Raw genomic sequence first — 24,594 nt, 5'->3', positions numbered from 1 at the left:
TCTGCCACCAGAACCTGATAATTCCTGGTCGCAGTCAGTAACAATTTCCGTTGGCCCAAAATGTTCATATGAATTATTCTCCATCCTGGAGTTCCATCATTTGCATTACCTGAGACTATTTCATGTAATCAGGCAAGACTGAATGTTATTATTATCATTGAACTGATTGTATTGCAGATTGGCCCCATTTTAATCCACTTGCTTGTTGCCAACTCATTACATTACTGTTCCCTGTGTCCTATTCTGAATCTGGCCCTTAGTGATTATGTTGTGTCGTGTCTCATTGTTGATTTGCTAAGTTTCTGTAAATAAATCCCTGTAAATCTGTAAAAGTATTCTAAATTCCCATATGGCGACCTTCCCCATTCAATTGTAAATCCAGGAAAATTCTAAGGTAAGTTTTCAAATAACATCTACCTTTGCTCATAAACTGGACTTTCTTGTTTTTGTGGCAGCATCAATTATAGTTTTGTTTAAATTTCTCACCAAGGTGAGGTCCAGTTTATGACAATATATATACCTTTTTGGCTTTTTTCATTCATCCCACACTCATCTAGGAAATGGCTAATCTTTATGACGACTTGTTAAACAAAAATTTTAAAGTTTCTCTCTCTCTCTCTCTCTCTCTCTGGGGCGTCATTTGGGGGTGCTGGGGTGGGGCACTTGCCCCCTTCAAGACACTGATGGCCAGCCCCAAGACTTGGTTTGCCCTCTAGCCTTTGAAATAATAATAATATAATAATAACAATACAGTAATAACAACAGTAAAATTCACTCCAAGGTGTGTGTGTGTGTGTGTGCAGATTACCAGTAGAGTTCATAGTAAAATTAGTTTGGTTACTTTTAGATGAAAATTAGATAATCATGCTTATGATTTGAAAGCTTTGACACATAAGGGAGTGGAAGCCCTTTTTGGGATTAGCATAATAGACAGGGGCTGACTGGCCATATGGAAATTCTGGGCTTTTCCATTTGGGCTGCCCATTCTGAGTGCCACTTGATCTGGTCTCTAATAGGGGAAAAGGAGAGAACAGAAGAAATGAGAAAATGAAAAAAAATATTTAAATGATAAAATGAATGGGGGGACAGACATTATACACGCATATGTTTCTTTCCTTTGTTATTTCATCATTTATGTTTTATTTTCTAATAAAAAATAAATTAACCTTACACTTTCTATCCCTTGAGCACGAGAAACCAGACTTTCTCTTTACAGTACTCCTATACTGTCATTCCTATTCCTAGTTCTATGTGACTACATATATATTATATATATATATATATATATATATATATATATATATATATATATATATACTTTCATGATGTTGCCTTGTAATGTATATCCTCCTATAATTTTGACATATTTACTTTTTTCATGTGTTATGTGTAATGATAATGGTTGTTGAAGTGTCATATTTAGTTTGGCATCAGATCTCAAAAGAACTAATAATTAAGTAACTTGATAGCGTAATTTAGAATTGATAATGCAATTTTAATAGTAACGTAATTTAGAACGAATATCTTTCTTGGTAAAAGCGTAATATGTGAACACGTGTGTGTCCAGCAGAGACTTGTTTCATTTCAGTTGTCATCAGTTAAGATAAGAGCGAGCGCTTTGTTTTGGGTTAGTGATGACAGGTTTTGATAGCAAGTGCGATTCGTCCCATACGGGCTCAAGACGAGTGATTTCACGTTGTTACATGTTTGAGTCACGTACGCCACTTTGAGAGTAAGAATACATGTCTTGATCAATTACGTCATGTTTTGTAAGATTGCATTCAAAACGTTTTGCTGGGATGACGTAACTTTCCTTCTAGAAGCTTCTCCATTGTATCTCGCACCCAAAACGCTTTAATGACGTCACCTCCCTGCTTCTAGAACTTTTGTATCTCGCACCCAAAATGCTTTAATGACATCATGTAATTCGTGTTTCTGGAATCCTAAAATTTGTTTCATTCTGATTTCTGAGACCAGTCGAATTGGTTCCCTCTCTCTCTCTCGTTCTTAGAAAGAGATTATTTTAACATAGTGTTTTGTGGTCACATATTAGCATTAACTTTTGAGATCTGAATTTAGCAAAGTTATTTAGTTCGTAACGGCGCCTGGTAAAAAGTGTGTATTGTGTAACGCAGCTGCAGCAAGTGATTTACAGAGGTTTTCACAAATTGTGTAAGGTAACGTGAATTTTACTTATAAATACCATGGTATGATGTTAGGAAATTTTTACCAAGTGAAATCATTATTGATAAATCTTATGTGTATTTTTGTGTGTTTTTCTATTTACAATCTCTTTATATTTTCACATTTTTAAATATTTCTTGGTAATTTAACATTGCATACTTGATTTCATTTATTGAGAGTTTTTTTTCAAATCTTGAGTAATTCTTGATAGTTTAAATTTTGCTTGATTAATTTAAATTCCTGATAAAGTGTTTGTGAATTAGTTTTATTTCATAATTTAATCCAAGAATTAATTGAGTATAGGGTTATTTTCAATAGTAAATTTTGATTGTGAATTCTAATTAATTGTGAATTCTAGTTATAAACTTTGAGTTTAAAAATAAATTTTTGTATTTAACATTTTTAGAAAAAGTGTTTCATTTATTGATCACCAGTGAATAGGGATTGATTGTGTGTGCATAAGGCAAAAGTGATAAACATGTTTTGTTCTTTAGTTTTACTAAAAGGAATTAAGACCAGGGAAACAGTTAGAGCTTTTTGGATGGAGTGATGCCCTTTACTCTAGAAGATTTCTTGTTTAATTCTTGATAATTTCACACATATTCTGATAGAATTAGTTTGATTTTTCAAGTGATTGATAAGTTTTTTCTTAAGGATCATTGTTACCTTTAGAGTATTCAGTCGTAAATAATTAATGTTAAGGAGAGTTCAGGTATTCATTGAAGTGAGATATTGAATCTTGAGATTAGTTGTGTAATAAATCCAGGTACTTGATATGCATCGCACACAATACATACATATACATACATACATACATACATAAGATAGCATACATATATATATATATATATATATATATATATATATATATATATATATATAACTTGAATCACGAAAAACATGGAACGTGATGAATATATATGTAAAGACAAAATCCACGAAGGAAAGAGAAACAATGGAGTGCTGCAAGTTCTTTTGGACTTATAGTCCTTTACTTAGCAGACTGAAGAAATGCAAAAATAAGTTTACACATAAATGACAGATGGGGATTACAAAGGAAAAAAATATGTACCTGGAATCCAACACAACTGAAGAGTTAGTAGAACTGTAAAAACAAGGTTAATAATTTATGAGGTTTTGCAAAGGATCAGGCTCAACCGTTCAGAAGAAGGGACAGGACAATTAAAAGATTATACAGTGAGGTGACTGATCACTAAAATTAGCATAAAGTACACCAATACCTTCTTTTTGCAAAACAACAATGTTCATCTTGCAAAAATTGTTATTTTTTATAAAAAAAAAAAAAGAAAAAAAAAGAGAATTATTGAGTTGTACTTTGATAACATTTTCAAAAATTTCTAGGGGGCTTACAGCAGGGCGGCCCCCCCACCCCCAGCTAATAGGACTCGCTTCGCTTGCCACTTCACCCATACCATAAGTTCTGAACCTTTACCCCCAAGAAAAAACTTAAATGACGCCACTGCTCTTGTAAGAGACCCGTCGCACCGACGTGTGTGTTTGTGTGTTCATCATCCATCAGAGGGGACAAGACAGAACAAGAGCATCCGATTTTTCTCATGCACAGCAACCCATCATCATGGCTCTACAGGGTCGAGGGACAGTTCACTGGCAGGGCTCACTGACGAGGTGCTGCAAGCCGATCGCCAGGATCACGCCCTACCGAGGAGGCTCATGGAAAGCTCGTCCCGCGGGTGTCTGCCGCATCCCGTCACCTACCAGCATCTAAAAAACCTCTCTCGCCGAGACCTGCTCCCTGCCGTCTCCAAGAGGTCACCGCTTGACCTCATCAACAACCCGCGCATGATCAGAACATCCTGGAGACTTGGTCCGTGATCCAGGACCTCCTCACCCTTCCTGGAGACGACAGCAGCGGTAGGCAGTCAGAGATTAGCCTATCAAGGGAGATCCTCCGCCAGCCTCCGCGTGGAGGTTCTGAACCCAAATCTCGACCCTTACACCATGCCGCCCGAGGACCTGATCAGGACGGCACAGCGGCTGACGGACTCCGCAAGGGCAGCAGAACGGGCATGCACGCCCGCACACCCCATCAGTTCCCTCCAGCTGGAGGATAATGCAGAGGAGGAGATAAGCACCGTCACCAGAAGGCGGCCAGCGTACCACCACAAGAAAAACCCACCGGGGCCTTGCTACTACCACCAGTGGTATAGCAAGGACACCTGGAACTGCCAACCCCCCTGCTCTTTCGCTCATCCAAAAAACGGGGGAGGCGGCAGCCAACAGAACAGGCCGCCATGGCAGCAGAGGAACCCAGGAGCCCAAAACCATTAGGGTTTCTACGTTCATGACACCGTTTCCAGCAGGATGATGTTGGTCGCACATCAGCTGTTCAATCAGTGGTCTCCCGCCTATCCAGGAGGACCGAATGTCACCGCTGCACCCGCTGCCTTCCTGACGGCTGCCAACGTCCCCATCCTCTCCTACGGGCACCAGGTCTTCGTTGACTCCATTCTTGGCCGGAGATACGTGGAACTTCATCGTTATGACATGAGGACCCCACCCTGGGAGCAGAGATTACCTCACCCACTTCGGCCTGGCAGTCGACGTTTCATCGCAGCGTTTAGACACCGACCTGCCAGTCCTCCCTGGCACCAGGACCCAGCATGCCTACCATCTGCCCACGCCTAATAACCAGTACGTCATAGCTGCTGGAAGGAGTTCCCCGATGTTTTTCAAGCCCGAACTGGGCCGTGCCAGGTACTGGGCCCCGCAAAAGCACGGAATCTACCACCACATTAAGACGAAGGGTCCCCAACATGCAAAGTTCTGAGGCTTCCTCTCGGCGCCTTCAGGAGGCTCAGGGACGCTGAGATGGAGCGGATGGGCATATGCAAGCAGGCCTCCAGCCCACGGTGCAGAAAAACCGGATGGCTCCTGGAGACTCCTGGTGGCACCAGCAGGTGGCTCAACTCGCAACTGAACCAGATCATTACCTCTACCAAACATGCAAGATCTCACGGCCTCCTTTCATGGGGGCCAAAATATTCTCTAAACTAGACCTTTGAAATCTACTTCCAGGTACCAGTTGCTCCAGAGGATATCCCCAAAACCCCATCATCACAATCACACTCAGGTCCTACCTTCAGGTTTCAGCTTTCTCCACCTTTCGCCTGAGGAATACGCAACCTTCAGAGGCTGATGGACAGTATCCTGGGGGACTGAACTTGCAAGGCCTGCTACGTGGACGAAGAGGCTAATTTTTTCCAGATCCCCTAAAGAGCACCTGCAACACATCCGGACGGTCCTGCAGTGCCTGCAGGAGAACGCCCTCATCGTCAGGTCCGACAAATGCACCTTCGGCGTCGAAAAAGCTGACTTCCTGGGCCACGAGATATCCCCGGAGTGACGCGAAGGACCCAGCCGACCGAAGATGACGACCCACACACCAACAGACCCTTCGCCGCCTCGCCACTTCCCGCCGTTCCCGAGCTCTAAGTAGATGTCCGACCGATGACCCACCACCACCGAGCCCTGGACGCCTCCTCCAGGAAACCTGAAGCCGCCCCCGAACTCGTACCGACGAGCGACCAACGAAGGACTAGCTGACGTCATCCTTCAGCCTGCTGCCACCCCCCTCGAGCTGGCTACCGAAGGATCAGCCGCCATCATCCTTCAGCCCTCGAGCCGGCTACCGAAGGATCAGCCGCCGTCATCCTTCAGCCGTCCCCCTCCAGCTGGCTACCGAAGGATCATCCGGCTACCGAAGGATCATCCGACGTCACCCTTCAACCCGCTACTGTCCTCCTCGAGTTCCTGCTGGCTGGCGCCGCCCTTCAGCCTCCTACCCGCCCCTAGCCCAAGCCCTTCGAGCCAATTCCAATTGTCAGCAAGACGATTTCCGCATCGATGCCTTGCTGGGGGGTGGGGGTAGCAGTGTAAGAGACCCGTCGCACCGACGCCGTCTCTTCCAAACACACGTGTGTGTTCGTCATCCATCGGAGGGGACAAGACAGAACAAGAGCATCCCATTTTTCTCACTCGCAGAACGCAACTTCTACCATACAATATTTCCGTCTGTTTCTCCCTAACCAATGTTGTCTGATTTATGTACAATCACCACTTATTTGCATTGTCATGCAAGCATTTCCTAAGCATGTACTATAATGTCCACCGAACCTTCTGTATCAAATCCATATGTTTCTTGTTTGTGAAGACGACAAACGTCTCGCCATTTCGCATATATTATGCACTGCATTGTATTCATTAATCTGTCTCGAATCTCATGCAATTGGCCACATGTAGAATTTCCTGGCCTTTCCATTGATATATGTAGGTTTATTATGTCTCTCAATATCGCCATCAAACAGATGCCCGAAACATTACCTCTGTTTTGCTCTGTCTGTGGGTAGACGCTACTTTTCCGCCCGCACAGGCCAATAACCTCTGCCAATAACATCTTCGAAGATTCTGTACATTCATTCGTTTACGGGCTGCTCTAGGAGCAAGAGCCCGTGCTGGCACAAGGCCAACTATTGTAAATCTGAAACAACAACATGTAGCCTACATTCATTCAGTAAGGAACCGCCAATAAACCAGTCAACACCCAGCCAATATGTCAATCCTCAACATTCCTCTCTCCTCTCTCATTCCTCTCTCTCTCTCTCTCTCTCTCTCTCTCTCTCTCTCTCTCTCTCTCTCTCTCTCTCTCTCTCTCTCTCACGTTATCTATGTACCTAACATAATTTTTTTTTATTTTTTAGGTTCGCCGTTCACGATAGGTTTGATGAACATTAAGATATGAAAATTCCAGTGATGCCAACATACCTCTACGTTACGTTTCATAATTACGTGTTTTATTACCAAACTTTTCAATAGAGAAACAAGTTTATAAACACATTTTTTCGGACTTGAGGTCGGGGGATTGACCAACATTGTGCATAAACAAGCACACATGCCGTGGGTCAATCTCCACGCTAATGGAAGGTGATATGAGCAAAATGTAAAGTATTCATTTTCCCTGTGCCTGTTCTGTTTACTGCCATATTATATTTCTATATCGTTGGGTAAGTCAATTAGTGGCATGAACTGAAATTATACAAATCCCATTCTATGGCTGAAATCATTACGCAGCGTAATTTTGAAATATGTTTTCAGTTAAACAGCAAGTGTTGACACATCCGTATAAAAACAATCTTCTTCTTTGTCTTCAGCTTTGCCCATTCCTATATGGGGGCGTTTTTACCTATCATCCTTCTCCTCTTCCTCTGTCCAATGTATCCTGGCTTATAAGACCTTTCTCTCGCTTGTCATTTGCCATTTTATCCTTTCATCTGACCTTTGGCCGCCTTCTTTTCCTTTCTTCCACTTTCATACTCATAGCCCTTTTACACACATGATCTCATCATGACATGACCAGACCACTGTAGTCTTCTTTCCTGGGCCTTTTTCGATACTTCTCCTACCTTGACAGTTCCTCTGATAAATTCATTTCTGATCCTGTCTCCTCTTGTGCCTCCACACATCCTTCTCATCATCCTCATTTCTGTCACACCCATTTTTGAGCCTTCTTCATCGTCTCCGTAAACCATTGCTGGTCTAATTACATTTTTATAAAACCTTTCCTTTATCGTTTGTACTAATCCTCCTGTCGCACAATATCCCTGACGACCTTCTGCCGTTTATCCAAGATCCGTATTAAAAAACAATGCACCAAACAAAATACGCGCCGACTGCAACTTGTTTTTCTTTTTACCGCGCGAAGCCGTATAACGCGAGAGCCAAGAGCATCCTTTCCTAGGTAGACGTTGGTCACATTACCTTGGGTAATATTGTATTTATATAACTCTCGAAGGTAAGCCAAGTGCACGTTTCAGAAGAAACGTTTGATAAGTAACGTTTTAAATCTAGATAGAAAGCTTGGCTTGTGGTCGCATGAGAATCAGAGAAGCAGTCTTAATATGAGTGCGTAGTAATGATTGATTTGTGGTAATTCTGACTGATGTTTGCATATGTAACGTGAGATACGTCATACACTGAGCAATAGCAATGTTGTCTTAAAAGTTTATTTTAAAATTAGAGGATAGGATAGCCTAGGAGTAGACGATTGTCCCCCAGCCCATAGAAATTGCCCTGGATTTAGCCTATATGAAAAAGAGCCTTATTCTCCCCTGCCGACTCAGGGGTTAGACTTTGAAGATTTTTTTATAGCTTCACACGAAGGCTACTAATAGAATGAGGTAGGTTTAAATATAGCAGGTCTTCAAACCGCAATAAGTTTAAGCTTATTTGGAATTGCTATGTAACGTTTGGTATCATATTTCATGAACCAGTGCAGTGGTAGCTTAGGATGTTGTTAGCCTAACTTTTCTGCCTCAAACGTCAGGGCTAGTATGCATAGTAGGGAGATAGCCTAGGCCTATCCTAAGTTATTTTTAGGGGTCAACAGGGGTGAAGCCCCCCACCTGCCAGGTCAGGGTACAGCACCCTAACTTCAAAGCCCCCCAGCCATGTCATGGCACAGTGCCCTAAGTCAGGTTGGGAAGGTAAGATCTCATTAAGTCAGGACACAGCATTCTAGGAAAGATTAGGTTTGTCCCATTTTCACAATTGGATTTCTCACAACCACCCTTGTCTCCCTACTCTGCATCTGCTCCGTATCAACCTAGTGAAGTAAAAGTGTGCTAAAAATGAATAAGAGCTTTCTTTGGGGCCAATTTAAGATAACTGACAGCTATCATGTTCCCTTCCCCAAGGCTAAGTTTATTCAAAGTGTCCTGTGCAACTTATTATTGAAAATATATCCTTAGATGGCTCAGGTTGGGTTTGATAGGTAAGTTTGCAAGAATGGGTGAAGTATTTGCCATGACTACAGAGATGTCACCCAGTTTTACTCAAATTAGGCTAACTAGGCCTTAGTTTATAAGTACAGGTTCTTACTTAACCTATGTACTCAGTCATTTCAGGGCAACACAATAAAGTCTATCGGCAGTAGACTAACTAGGCTCCTGGTAGGTTTTGATGGGGGTTGAAGCCTCCAGATCTGGAAACAACCTCTTAGTTTAGGTTAGGTTATTGTACCCCAAACAGTTTCCTCTGCATAAAACATACTTTAAATTAATTTGTAAATCTTCTTTATCTCTGCTTCCCTTTCTTAAGCTGAATGCATTGTTTTGGAGTATGATGAGCACATAGCCTAGGCCAGACTGCTATTTTATGCTTAGGTCTTTGTGAAAACTAGATTTGTTTTAGAAGTGCCTAGTACACTTTTTGAAGAGGTGATATTCAGTGTTTGGGAAGTAGGCTGCTAAGTAGTTTGTTTAGATATTGCAATTCGTATAGAATATTCAGCCCTTCTCTTTTAGGGCACTTTATTACTTTCTGTTATTTTCCATCACTTACATTTTATGTACACAGTTTTTGAGTTTGTGATATTGCCAGAAGTTTATACCTAATTGTTTTACCATCCCAGGTTTTGCACTGTGGTAGTAACACAGCAGTACAGTAGACCCCGCCTATTCGCGGCTCTGGATTCATGGCTTCACCTATTCACAGATTTCTCTGTGGAACATGTATACACATTATTCGTGGAAAATTCGCCTATTCACCTTATTTTTCATAGAGAAATGTTCACATATTACTGTATTTTCATGTCATATTCATGACTAAATGAACTTTTTGTGATAAAACTATTAAAATATTTAGGTATGATCATTTTTAGTGGTTTTTTTGGTGTTTTGAACTATTAAAATAGGCAGTTATAAGCATTTTTAGAGGGGTTTTAAGTATTTGCAGATTTTAGCTATTCACTAGGTTTAGTACTCTCTTGATTACCAGGTAGGTAATAGTGATTACTTTCACTGAACAAAGCATTGATTAGTGTAAAGACCAGATAAGATGAAGAGTGCTACTGATGATGGGAAGGACTAACTTCAGAGAAAAACCCCAAGATTCTTTTGACTAGAGTAGAAAATCCGATTATAGATAGTTCTGCTTTTTTACCAATAAGTATCAGCAAAATAAGAGATATGTATTTATGGAATAAAAATTTCTTAAAATTTTGTATATTTCATGTGAGTTCCTGTGCTAAGATAACTTAATGATGAATGGTATGTATTATTTTATCTTTAGACAGTCATTGTCAGAAATGGACGATGGTGAATACTGTATTCTCTGGAACAACTACCATGAAGCCCTTGTCAGTACCCTTTGCGCTCTGCAGCGTGAGGGAGAGATGGCTGATGTCACTGTGGTTTGTGGGGATGGCAGTCGAGTGAGAGCTCATCAGTTAATCCTAGCTGCTTGCTCTTCATTCTTTAGAGACTTTCTTCGTGTAAGTAACGACTACAGTTTTTAGCTCTTGTAAAGTGGTGAGTTTGTATCATGAAACTAAGACAAATGAATATATCTTACTTGTTAACAAAATATTTATAAAAATAATTTTTCACAAGCGTAAGAATAGGCCTGAATTTTCAAGAAAATTCACTGCAGTCCAAATCTAATTATATATCTTATTAGTTTTTTGTCTGTAGCTGTATGTTTGATATTTTCAGAATTAATAAAATTTGATTTGCAGGAAAACCCATCAAAGGACCCCATTATTTTGCTGCCTATGGAAATTCGTTACCCTGAATTAAGGGCTATGGTTGAATTTATGTACACCGGACAGGTATGTGATATATGACTCAGTTGAAAAAGTCTTGTATTTGAGATGCACCATATTATGCCTTGTTTTCAGGCATAATACTGCATTGTTTAGCACTTTACAGTATGTGCTAATTTATTTTGTTTTATTTCAAAAGAATGTTGTAAAATCGTCTTTGATAATTATGGAATTACAGAATCATGACCCAAGAAATTATCTATTAATCTGCTCTTGGAAATTAGTTTTACCAATAAATAAATCTTATCATGGCAGCTCCCTTTTATAGTATTGTATGGAATCTCTTTGTCCTGTGGTTGATTGTTGTGTTAGCTGAAAGTATGGAGATTTCAATGTATATTCCTCACAAAGAACAATACACCTTTTAAACTAACATTTCTTAATATTTAATCAATTTATTTTGTGGTAATAGAAACTATTTTAATGGTTTTTTTCATACTGCACATTCAAATACATTTCCTTTTTTCTTATGCTTTTCATGTTGAGCCAGCCATGTTACTAAATTTGCCACTGTCTTTATTGGATAAGTGTCTGTTGCAGATGTTTTCGCTGAAGTGTGAGATTTTTATATTCTTGCATCTGGTCAGATAGAGATTCTGGAAATAGTGGAGTTTTACCAAGTAAAAGTAGGAAAAAACACTTCATAAAATAACTCTACCATGCTCTCTGACATATTTGCTCATTAAGTTTGGTTTCTAATTATATGGCATGTGGGAATGAGAAATTTGAACTAGCTAGTTGAGCATATAACACCCTTCAAGAATCTCTCAGAATATTTCACTGAATTCTTATTTACTAAAGGCTCAGATACTTGAGATTTTTAGATGACTGAAAATTGGAAAAATGGTACTTTAATGTTAGAAGTTTCTTTGTTGAACATAAAGATGATGGAAAAATTTGTATGTATATTCTAGACTTAATAGCATATACGTCATAACTTTGCAGTGGGCTTCCCTTTTCTCAGCCTCTTACTTTAAGCTACTCATTTTAATAGCTGCGAGTTCATGAGGCTCTGAGTGTTCTTTTTTATGCTTATGTATGAAAACTACCTGTAACCAGGAACACACCCAGCTTCAGTAATTGCCTAAATATGCCTCAAGTTGCTGTTGTGTTTTTATTCAGTAATAGTACAAGTATAAAAGTATTGTATTGTGAAATACTGACATTTTTGTAAAAATTCCATGTGCAGTACAGTATTCTGTTTCTTCATGTTTATATACCACTTAATTATCCTTGCTTTTTTAATTTATTCATAGTTGTGAGAGAAAGCCCCATCTGCTAATTCATTCATGTGTTCAGTTTCTTTGGGGTTTCAGTGTAATGTAAGAGATATTGCATTTAAGAACATGATTTTACATATAAAATCAGATTGTCGTGTGTAAGAATGTTAGAGTTTAAATTGTATGTTTTAGAGTTTGCATTGATTCCAGGTGTGTGTAAGCCAAGATCGATTGCAGAACTTCATGCGGGGTGCTCGATACCTGCGTATCAGAGGGGTTGAGGACACCACAGAGGATAGTTTCATGGATGTAAGATTATCAGTTTAAGACTGTATCGATATCTTACCTATTGGAAAAAATTATGTAGGTCTGGGTACTCCCCTGATCCAAACTGTAAACTTAAATTTGAAAAGAAACACTGGAAACATTTTTTCATATTAACTTTCGAACCAACCTAACCAATTCTACTAGCCTTTGGCCTTTCTTAAAAGGAAATATTCTGTATATTCTGTATTTGTGTTATCATAATGTACCATATAGTTTTTCATTTTTTGGGTAATAGTATATTTAGTCAAGTGTGGTAGAGCTGAGGATGATTTAAAGAATATTACAGATTATTTAAAGCAGGAACAAGCATAGAAAAATGTCTCACTGGTGGTAGCATTGAAATAAACCAGAGGTCCTTGGCAGCCATTTAATGATCATGAAATTTCTTGCTGATTTCCGTGTATCTTTGTTTTATTGAAATTGAATTGTAGTCAGTGCTATATCCTTTTGTACTTCTGTGTTTATGCTTTCCAACTTTTTTTTGGCTATGGTCATATACCTGGCATTGTTAACATTTTATTGTTTGTGCTTCCTAAAATCCTAGTTTGCAGTCGCACTGCATATTCAGTACTTTTACTAATATAATTATAAAACAAAGGCGACAAACTAATAATTCCTTCTTGTTTTTTGGCCTTCAGGAAACACAAGTAACACACATAAATAGCAATAGAGATTTCTTAGAAAGCAATAGAAACACTCCAGAAGACAGTTTTGTCTCCATGACTGTGGGTAGTAAGACTCCTGCAGCAACATCTACAGAAAATTGTTCTGGAAAAGAACACAGCTATACGCAATGGGTAAGAAATTTGATTTAAAAAGTTCTTGGTCCCATATAGTAACAAATATCTATGCAGGTATGACTTTGTAATACTACAGTATTTATTTATTAAGATATTAGCACAGTATATTGAATTGAAATATCTGTGTAATGACTGCATGATATTAAAGAAATTAATGAGATGTGTATACAATGCATGTTAGTTTTATACAAATGCAGATTTACTGTTGCTGTATTTACATAATTTTGCAGTGAAAATTAGATGAAAGGTGCTTCTCTAGTAATGTTGTGAACTGATGAAGCTAATTTTGATGTGCATTTTTAACTGAAATAATGTACAAGTTTTTAGTATGGCGAGTGAGGGGGTGACCAAATTATGTTAGCCTTTTTTGTGATATTGATATTGAATGTAATTGATTAGGCCAGACGTTTTTAAGATGACTGTAGTGCTGAAATTTGAATCATTATTATGTTGTGGATAGAAACAGCTTTATATTACTTATGCCTAGGTATCTTGTTAAAGACAGATGAACTGTGTAGATTGGAGCCTGGTACTTATATATACACTGTTACCATAAGGTAACAACTTGGCAACAGATATGGGTATTAACCTGGTATGTATCCACCTACGCGTCACCTACTCTGAGGTGCTAGTACTAAACATGGCGGAAGCTCCTTGGGATGCTGTGCTCAGTACTAGTCCCCTGGGGATCAAAGTATTATATACACCCATTTCTGTAATGTGGTTGACAAATTATATAAATAAATTATATCTTCGTACAGCTGTCTACTTTACTTAGCATGAGTTCACCCTGGACTTTGACAAAGGTGGATACACACCGGGTTAATATCCTAGATGTGAGCAAGAACGACCCTGATATAGGTGCCTGATACATGGACATCCTTTACTGGTCACTTAACATGAATGTCAGTCAGAAGCTTTTGAGGTATGATTGCCCATGATAGGTTGCCATGCACACTCATTTGAGACTACAGATCACCTAGACAATTGGATGGATGTATGATATTTATGGCAAAAGCCCAGGCACTGGGGCACCTAGACAATTGCCTGGTACAGCTAACAGAGCAGACTAGCTTGCATTATGACACATTGGAACCTGGTAGTGTGGGATACTGTGTGTCTGTTGGGATCACATAAATGGAAACCATTAGAACCTGATGAGTATTGTCATCATACTGAGAGGTTGTCGTAATAGAAATGAGAGTAATATATTGTTTCAGAGGAGAATAGAACTACATCCCCATTAATGCCTTAACACAGTACCAGACAGGATGGAACTAGACAGAACAAATTAATAGAAAAAACCAGAAGGTAATGCTGCTTGGTGCAAAGGGACCCAGCTAAGAACCTTTAGTACTATCTATAGTGCACCATCCATGGTACACAGTAGGTGTTAACCTTAAGAGTACAGTCTTCAAACACTGATCCTTCATACATGGCATTCCTGAATTAGTGTATGCTGGTTGACAGATTCTTGCATTTTCCACTGAAGTAATGATTGCAAACTGCATAGTCTGTGTGACATTTTTCGACAATGAGAGCCAGTTCATTCTCCATGATGGTTTGTAAATCAAGGAACCAGTTCATTGATGATCCTTATTAAATGATGTTCTCCCTCACTTTAAGCCTTTTAACTTTTCACATGGGAGATGAGCACAAAATTAGTTTATATTTAGTAAAGACAGAAATGATCTCAGATTTCTTATCATAGTTTTGGTCCTTTCCATCTTTTACAGGTAGAATGTCAGCATTGTCATTCGAAAAAAATGCTGCTTCAACATGAACCACCATCTTCAGCATATCTGTGTGTTAACTGCATATCAAGTATGTATCATTTCTGTTCTCCAAGAAAATGTTAGCAGCATGAAACCTTTGATTGTGGTGTTGAAAAAGTAAAAGAACTCCATATACTATTTCAAGTCCTGATCTGGTATCTCATTGCTATATTTTAATGTTTTTCAGCTTGCAAAAGTATCTTACACCATAGTTTTCTTTTAAATCTCATGGAATCTAGAATCACATATTTTGATACATGTCACTTTCAATTCATAATCCATGTTACTATATTTTGGTTATTGTTTGTAATAAAAGCTTAAATTAAAATTAATGCAACTGGCTAACCTCTTGTTACCTGATTAATATCAAGTACTAAACTTAATGTACTGACACATTCCTAAAAACCTAAAAGACTATGAATAAAACACTTAAAATAATGCTGACTCTGCACAAGTAATGTTATTCATGTAAAACAATTAAAACTACTTATAGAGCACATTTTAAAACAAGATGCCAGCCACTGTGGAGACCAACTCCAGCAAATATTAACTACATGGAAGGCACATAATGCAAAAATTGACAGTGTAAAAGAGCAAATGAGGGGAAAAGGATAAAATTGTTTGAAAGAAGTACTATCAATACCTAAATAAGGATTGAGAGCTGTAGGCAATGCTGGTAAGGGAGTGGTAAAAATTCTGCAGAGTTGTTAAGAGCACTGAGACTTGAAAAGTTTCCTGAGGATCTAGTGGCACATGTGTAGTGTGCCACTACTGTTTTTTGTCTTAGACAAGACTGTAGTGTTCGGGACATTCAATGGCCAAGAATGTGAGCTACCAATGAGTTGAATTTTTTATGAACTATATAGGTTGAAAGCTGGGAACCATTGTTATATCTGCACCACACGTAAAAATACAAGCTGCTTTAAAATGTTAATTAGCCAAAGAGATATCTGTAAACTAAAAGTTTGACCAGCCAACAGGGGCCTTCTATCATCATTTTGTAATAAATTTTATGCCAATGTAAAAATGCCTACTATTTGTTTGGAACATTGATTGGGGATCAATGTGAAAATGTGTGTGACATATTACAAGACACCAAGTATTAATTTTTTCAATAATTAGTAAAGGGAGGGACCTAAAATGTTTTTGTGTATACTGAAAGTGGAAGGAAGGAAGTGTGCTTTAAATGTTCTCCACTGATTTTATGGCAAGGTATTTTTATGCTTTAACAGAGATTTGTTTCTTCAATTATTTTATTTAATAAATATAAAAATTAGATACGTTATTGGGTTAGATACATAATACAACAATTTTGAAAAGGACATGTACAGAAGTATTGTCTCTTTATGACTTAAAAAGTGCAGCTTTTGTTAAATAATATAAAGTGTTTTTTACTGGGAGAGCCCATCTTACAAGGCTACCAGTTGGAGCCGGTTTGCAGCTTGCTAAAGCTTAGGAGTGACATTTGATGATGCAGGGAGTGGTTGGATTCCCTCAGCATTGTAATATGTAACAGGGAGATGTTATGAAACTCCATTTTCAAGTAAATGATCAGCATGAATAATAAAATGACATTTGTAAAATTTTTATATTTTAGGCAGTTCAAAACAAAAAGATGGTGATCAGAGGAAGAAAAAGAAGATGAAAAGGAGAATACAGATAGCTACCACTCCTGAGGGAACTCTTGTAAAAAAGATCAAATTAGAACCTGAAGAAGAGTCAATTGAGTTGAGGATAGGTGAGGAACTGGCTGAAGATGAAGCTCCCAGAAGCATAACCCCACGTGAAAAAAAAGAACCTTCGATTTCAACTAGCAATTGGCAAAAACATTTTGATATTACAACCGTCACAGTTAAAAAACAGAAGCGTACTGCTGGTGCGTCAAGTTCAGATTCCAAGGAGAAGGACTTTTATAACAACATTGCTATTAAGAAGGAGCCTCAGGATGACTCAAATGCCACAGGTATGCAGTTTGTCTGTCCGTAGTACTATAAATATATTCATTCTTAACTTGGCATGGTAAGTGATAGAAAACTTAGCACTCCTGTGTTGTATTTTGTTTTTTATATAATCGCTAAGGCCACAGTCATATTGTCACATCTTAACTCATTAAGAGGCAGATTTTGTCTTGCTTGTTAGTAATTCTTCCCTTATATGCACTTATCCTATTCACATTATCCCCCCGAACACTGATAGCAGTGTGAAAGTTATTCATACTGCTATCAGATTAGACATTAATTGCCATTTGTATGCTTAATGGTGAGGACTTGTACGGATGACTCGCATGGAGGGGAATGTTCTTGGATGAGAGCACTCTAAATGATAACCATTGCACAGTCTTTGAGGAGTTGAGTGTTGTGTGCTAGTGTTGCAAAGCAAACTATTTACACTTTCTGGCGGGTTAACAGTAACACGCATGCACCTCCAGGGATCCTATGTGTGTTGTCTTGTTGACAACAAACCTGTGATTCCTAAACTTGTATATATATCTTATAATTTATTCCACCATCCCCATTCATTTAAATATGCTAATTTTATCTTTTCTGTGTTTTTCACTCATGGTTAGGAAAATTATTGATTTTTAAATGAAATTCATTGCCTTTCTTACATGATCATTGCTTCCTGCAGTGATGTCTGTGCTCCTCCATATGAATAATACTTTGTAAAGAAAATGTATAATTAGTAAAATTGATATTTGATTTCTGAGAAAACACTGTCTTTGTTTAGCCAGTGTACTGCATTTTAGTCCTCCAGTGTTATTAGTACAGTAATTATGTCTGGACTTAGCAAAGTTTATTATTAGTAATGTTAATATGAATAAGTGGCGTCAGTCATTATTAACACATTCTCATTAAATTGTTTTCTTGCTCATATACACATTTGAGTATTGTTTATTTGTTTTGAATTTTGAATTTGAATTAGAATATAAAATTTAGGCCAAAGGACAAGCTGAAAGGTAAGCTGAGAGTAAAAAAGGTTTTAAAAGTTTAACAGGAGTAAGACCTTGTAGTTGCTTAATGAAACAATTGTTAGGAGAGGGTGGTAAGTAAGATGGAAGAAGGATAGTATCAATGGAAGTACAGTAAAAGGAAATGAAAGGGTTGCAGCCAGAGGCCAAAGGGACACTGCAAAGAACCTTAAGTAATGCCTGAAGTGCACTGCGTGAGGTGCACTGATGGCACTATCCCCTGTGGGGCAATTCAGCTATTGAAAATTGATAAGATGATTGCAAATGGAAAGAAAATTATGAACATACTAAAGTCTGTACTAGAGAAAATTAAATTCAATACTAAAATATGGACACTATTCATACTACAGTACTTAGGCTGATAGACAAGACGCACCAAGTGCAGTTGCTTGCAAAGCTAACATGTCATAGACATATGAAATAAGAACACTGTCATTATATTTACTGATTTACTTTTCATTAGTAATGACAGTTTACTAAAGGGAACACCTTTACCAAAGTACCAGAAAACATCCAGTTAATAACATGCATATAGTACCGAGCTTGCTAACTTGACTAAGTAATTATAAAAATTTCTCTCTCTCTCTCTCTCTCTCTCTCTCTCTCTCTCATTTCTGAGCACCATTACCTCTTATTCACTTAACAGCATGAAAACAAGATAAATCATTATAAATACAGTATTTTTATTAAATCAGTCTTCTTTGAAGATAATATTGACTAGCCTTATAAGACTAATGGGATTGCACACCAAAGATGATGAATGAGAAATGTGCAAATGTCTACATAGTGCAAGTTTTGGAAAAGAGAGTAATAGGGGATTGCTATGAAAACATAGTTTCACTTGGCCCACCTAACTCACAGCCCCTCTGATTGACTTGTTAAAAAGAGTGGCTTGAGCTGAAGCATCATACAACCCAGGAAAGCTGGAGGTCCTAATGGAGAGAGAAACTCAGATTCTAATGTTAATACAAAGTTAGCTTGGGTAATTTTTATTTGAGTTTTCAGTCATTGTTAAAACAATGTCGTTTGTATCATCATCATGTTTTTATATCAGCTTTTACCTCCATGGGTCTAGATGTTTTCTCCATTGTCTTGTTTTGCCAGAATTCTATTAGGTCTAGGCCTGTACCTATTTAAGACACTGCACTGGTATGAGTTGGATGTTTTTTATGCTTATTAGAGATAATGGTATTTTAGATACTGTACTGGACTGTAGTACAATTTTTTGTTTTATTGCTTTTAGTAATGTGGTACCTGTACCTACATTTTATGTAGGTATGACAAGTGAAAAATGAGGATTTCAGGCTGTTTTCAGTGTTTTTATAATGAAAAGTATCTTCATTGTGACATTTTCAGCAATTTTTTTTTTTTTTTATAGTATTTCGGGTACTTGGCATATTTGGTGTAACAGGGCGTAAAAAGCGATATTCTGTCACTGAGGCAGAGCTCCTAAGGCGACAAGGACCACCTGAACACTTCTCAAATAATGCTATGAAGACTTATTTGAGGGTAAGTCAAATTTACTTTGAAGTGAGAGCTTACTTTATATTCTAAATGTTTTTGAGGCTGCGTATTACATAAACAACATTTATTTGTAAATTCATATTGAATTGTACTGGAATTTTTCTTTTCATAATTTTGGGTAAGGTAAGAAATAATATGAAATAAGTATTACAGTAGAATTAGTTCTGCATTTCTTTCATATAAACCATATTGTGATTGCAGTTCCCTCGCACTCATGATGCCTTGCCGGTGAAGCTCAGAACACCTTCACAAAGAAAAACTACTCTTAGTACATTCACTAATATTGTTGAAGGTGAAGCCGCAGACCTAGCAAAAGATTTCCAACGGTTTTTGTTTGCAAGCAACTTAATAGAACAACTCTGCAAAGGAGTGAATAACATTGGGAGTATCAGGTAAATCTTGGTTTCATTCACTAAATAGTCAAAAACTTTTATGAATTTCAGAGTTAGTAAAGTTATAAAATTCCACTCCAAAAGAATTATAGAGATGCAATATAGGTTAGTATAAGAATTTAAGTTTGTGAGTTAGAGCTAGTCACAGTGAAATTCTTTTTATGTTCTTGAGGAGTTAGTCACAGAACAAATTTCTGCTTAATGTAGGCATCAAAAATTTCTTTCAATAGAAAGTTGTTTTGATGTGCCTTGACAAATTTTTTCCCTCCACTTAACTGGCAACTTTATAAAACGTTTTTTAATGCAAAGATTATTAATTTGTTCCGACACATTATACAAACCCTCAGTCCTTTACATTAGGAATTACTTTCAGCGTAGGCTGGAAACGGCTGTTGAATTTTCGAACAAGGTGGTTAGGCAGTTAACTACCGTCCGGAAGGCGGGAGTACTGCCTGGCCAGATGTAAACATTCCAATTTGCTTTCGGCCGTTGTAGAATTCGGACGTTGTTCTTCGCTCTCTGCCTGACTGCCCTTCAAATTTCCTGGGGGGATTTTTCCTTAACTTTTGCTTGATCATGAATGTTGATAAGCCTTCTAAGCCCTCCTATCCCCAGTGTGTGTGTCCTGGGGTGGGAGACAAAAGATGTAATACTTTTCGATCTAGCGTTGACATGGACCCACACACCCTCTGCCCAACCTGCAGGGGACGTGTGTGTTCGCGCGACGCTCCTTGTAGTGAGTGTTGTGCCTGGTCTCCCGAGCAATGAAAAGGGTTCGAAGGGAGGAGATGCTACCGTCGGAAGCCCGCCAAGGAATCATCCGAGGGTAACATGCCCCCGACGACTCCAGTGGTGGCTAACCCGTCGGGATCGTTCCTCCCTCCCAGCAAACTTCCCCTGCTTGCTCCCTCTCCCTCAGGTGAGGACTCTCCCTCCCCTTCTTCATTCGTTTCATCGGGTGTGGAAGGGCGCGGGGGAGCTGTTGCTCAGGACATCCTCTCGGGTGCTTCCCCTCGCTCTGGGGGCAAATTTTTTCCCCCAGAGCGAGTGGAGGCTACCCATTTTGACCCGACTGTATCCTCAGGTTTGGGGTGGAAGCGCCTTTCATGGACCAGGTATCGGAATTATCTTCTGCTTGGCTACACCTGGGTGTACCTGGCGTTCCGTCACTGGAGGGCCTGGTGTCCCGCTTGTCTGGCACTCCAGTGACAAACCACTCGGCTACTGCTTCCCACCACCACGACTGTCACCATGTCAGCGTTTGGAAGCTACCTGTGATGGTGGCTTCACATCTTGACACCCAGGTCTTGGCTGCCCCTGCCACTCACCATCCTGTACTGCTGCCCTCTGGGTTTCTGGCCCCGCTATCTTGACCTGGCCCTTCATACAGTAGAACCCCGGTCCTCGACTGTACTAGAACTTCAATAATCAGTTCAACCAACAATGTTGAGTAAAGTTTGTGTGGATTCAAACAACAAACCGGAATCGACCCAATGAATCATATGATGCTTGTAGAAAAAGTTTAGGGCGGCTGCACGCAACTGGTTACTGTATTGTTGGTGGCGTTCTTCCCACATGCTTGTTTAAAAGCATTTAAAGCCACATGCTGCCTGCTGCTGTTGAAAAACAAGCCATATTATCACATAAGAATTAATAATACAGTATTTATAAACCGAATTACTGTATCTCTGTTATCATAAAGTCAGAAAAATTTCCAAAAATTCACGTGAATTTCCGGCGGCCTGTGGCAGATATAAACAAACCAGAGCGCCGCCTGGTGGTGTATGGAAGTGGTACTATTCGTTTATGTAAATTGGTACCACGATACACCACCAGGCCTTCTGGTTTGTTACTATCTGGCCACTTTGCAATTCACGTAATTTCAACAAATTTCTTAATTATGATAACAAGAGTGCTGCAATAATTTATTTTATAAATACTGTATTATTAATTTCATGATATGGCTTGTTTTTCAATGTTATCATTATTAACAACAGTTTTCATGTGTACCTGTTACAGTACATTCTGGTAGTGCCTATAAGGCTACTTAGCTGGCCTAATAACCTAGTATCTGGCCGTTGGTCATAGGCCAGCTTTTTGATACAGTATGCATTTAAAATGTAAAAAGTGCTTCACAAATCACAGTAAGTTATTCAACTCTGAACCTATTTAATTGTGATTTGTGTAAAGTTTTGTATAAAAGGCAAAGGTTGGGGTAATGACTGGTGGTCAGGAATGGATAAATCCATTTTCAGTTATTTCTTATGGAGAAATTAACTCAGAATTCGACAAAATCAGATCTCTCTGACACTTCTTCTAGGGCAATTAGCGTGGGGAACCAGGTTCTACTGTATATGGTGACCGTCGTCAGTACCATACCCCCACCTATACCTGCTCCAGTTGCTGACCCCTGGCTCATTCATGGCAATGGTCCCGGCTCCTCGCTTCCCAGTCCCTTGGCCTGGCCTGGCTGCTAACGCACCACCCATGCCTTCGACCCTGGCTCAGCCCGGCCTGGCTGCTCACACGCCACCCATGCCTTCAACCCTGGCTCCTCAACTGGACATTCCTGGCTGCCACACTAATGTTTCTGCCCCGGCAACTGCTGGCCCAAGCACTGTCTATGCTGCCCAGGTTGTGCCTGCTGCTGTGCCCCCCTGGCTGCTCCTGCATGGTTTGGGGACCTGACCTTGATCCTGAGGAAGATGGCAAAGAAGAAGTCAAAGAAGAGATCGCGGAAGGTGTCATCATCTTCGTTGTCGTTGCCTTCGTCTTCGTCTGCTGCCTCTTCTTCCTTTTCTCCTACTTAGGCTACCCAGCCAAAGAAGAAGAAGGCCTGCCTCTCCCCCCACAAGAGGTCTCGCACTGAGACCTCTAAGGGACAGCTTCCTTCCACAGGGAAGGCAGTGGGATCTCTCACTGGCTCTTCCTGATCCACAGGTCAGGGAACCGCTGCTCTGGCCCCCAGGTCAGTTGCATCGGGGGCCAAGGGCATGCAGACCATGGTCCGCACTCCCCCTGCTGCGCCGAAGAAACCTACTTCTAAGGCCAGCGGGTCTACGTTGGACACTTTAAACCGCGAGGATAGCTCGAGTACCCAGGTTTCAAGGAGGGACCTGGTACCCCAGTCTGCTACCGGGAGAAACCTCTCTCTGTACAGACTCGGGCGTGGCCGCAAAGATAAAGAGTCCGCACAGGTGTCCTGGCTTTTCCTGCTGGTACTTCTGCAGGTGCCAAGCCCAGGTTCCCGGAAGGTGTACCCAGATCGCCAGTCCGGACACCTGGAGAAGCAGAGAAGAGTCCCCTGCTCAGTCTTCCCGAGATTATGGCGTTGAAGAAGACTGGGCGCGTCTGGGGACAGGCGCGAGTTCGCGCCAACCAGCCGCGCGCCTCACTCTTCCCACTCCCCGGCCAAATTCGCATGGCCAGCCTGGCTTGGGGGAGGCGAGCGCGCAGCTCGACTCAAGCGAGCCGCTCCACTCTCCTCGGGAGACTGCTTCTCCCAGGCGAAAGAGCTCTCCTCAACCCAGGCTGCTGTCACCACCGCGGGTTGGTGATTGCTCCCGGCCCGCTGCCCCTGTTGGCTCTGCCAGCAAGACCAGTGGGAGCGCCCAATCCTCCTCGCCTAGTCCCCTCTACCTCCTGGACTCCTTCCAGGGAGTGTGAGTCGGACAGGAGGCACTCTGGCGAGTTGTCTCCCCAGAGTTCTACCTCGGGGGCGTACGTGCCTGGCTCAGTCCTTGGTTCGACCAGGTCTTACGCCTGCGTAGTGCAGGAAGGATCATAGGGGTCTGCCGAGGTTCTCCCTCCTGCAGGGAGAGTAGATCAAGAGGACCGCAGCCTGGAAGGACTCGGGAGTCCTCTCCCCCAGGATGTGGACACCCCCGAGATACAGAGAATGTTTGCTGAGATTATTGTGCAGGTTCGTCAGCACAACGACCTCGGGGAAGGGACCACGGCCTCTCGTCTATGGATCGTCCGTCGTGCCTCGAATCCTAATGGGGACCCATGAAGGAACCCAAGGCTTTGGTTGGGCTGCTGTGGTCCACACTTGCCGAGGGGGTCCTCCATCAAGTGAATGGTCTTGTGTCTGGGCAAGACAATTTGCTCAGATCGAACCGCTCGGACAAGCTTCTTCCCCTTACCTTGCCTCGCCAGAAGTGCTTCTACGCTCTGTCAGAGAGGGCATTGCAGCCGGACCTGATTCGCCTGGATCCGGGTCTTATGTTGCAGCAACTTACTGCAGAAAGCATCTCCCTCTCTCAGCAAGAAGCCGCAACCCTGGAAGCCACCGCCATAGCGGCCTTCCAGGCAGTCTCCTGGCTGGATCTGTGGTCCTTCACAGTATCCAAGGTGGCTGCTTCCTCGGGCGCTATCGTACCCAGGGAGGACTCCACCTTCGGGAGACTATGCCAGTCTGGAGGTAGGGCCATCTCCTACCTCGCCCACCAGACGGCAAACCTGTGGGCTAACCTGGTCCTAAAGTGAAGGGACGCTGTTCTCTCTCACTTCTCCTGGTCTGTGGGGCCTGAGTCAGCAATGACCCTGTGGAATGGACCGTTGCTGGGTTCGCCTCTCTCTTCCCTAGAGAGTTGTTGGACACTAAGGTGGATAAGTGCCGGGCCAATGACAGCGACCGGCTTGTCCACCAGGCAGTGGCCAAGACCCCCGGGTCTTCATGTTCCACTGCGGCCAGGCCCTTGGGTCAGGCTGGCACTTCCTCAGCCCCTACGAAGCCCCAGTCTTCGAAGGGGTCCCGTGGAAAC

At 40.8% G+C, this 24,594-nt stretch overlaps 1 protein-coding gene across 17 annotated transcripts in view; it reads left to right on the top strand.

Annotated features, from left to right (window-relative positions):
• The window catches only part of LOC136843652 (zinc finger and BTB domain-containing protein 18.2-like), a 122,374-nt gene that overhangs the window by 62,043 nt on the left and 35,737 nt on the right, over nt 1–24,594 (top strand). For 2 of the 17 annotated variants that reach the window (XR_010854638.1, XR_010854635.1), the window contains exons 1-9: nt 7,877–8,014; nt 10,291–10,492; nt 10,736–10,828; nt 12,253–12,351; nt 13,008–13,166; nt 14,906–14,993; nt 16,542–16,907; nt 19,291–19,421; nt 19,638–19,838. Coding sequence is in view for 8 of the 17 variants with exons in the window: in XM_067112199.1 (XP_066968300.1) it covers nt 8,395–8,399; nt 10,291–10,492; nt 10,736–10,828; nt 12,253–12,351; nt 13,008–13,166; nt 14,906–14,993; nt 16,542–16,907; nt 19,291–19,421; nt 19,638–19,828 (1,334 nt within the window). In the remaining 9 variants the exon portion in view is untranslated. Of the gene's footprint in view, nt 1–7,876; nt 8,400–10,290; nt 10,493–10,735; nt 10,829–12,252; nt 12,352–13,007; nt 13,167–14,905; nt 14,994–16,541; nt 16,908–19,290; nt 19,422–19,637; nt 19,839–24,594 lie in introns of those variants that run through there. The other 15 variants (XR_010854637.1, XR_010854634.1, XM_067112200.1 and 12 more) reach the window with 11 other exon arrangements.

This window comes from Macrobrachium rosenbergii, chromosome 12, assembly GCF_040412425.1.
Source record: "Macrobrachium rosenbergii isolate ZJJX-2024 chromosome 12, ASM4041242v1, whole genome shotgun sequence".
Classification (NCBI taxonomy): Eukaryota; Metazoa; Arthropoda; class Malacostraca; order Decapoda; family Palaemonidae; genus Macrobrachium; species Macrobrachium rosenbergii.
Note: the sequence above shows the minus strand (reverse complement) of the source record. Positions and strands in the feature narration are given on the sequence as shown.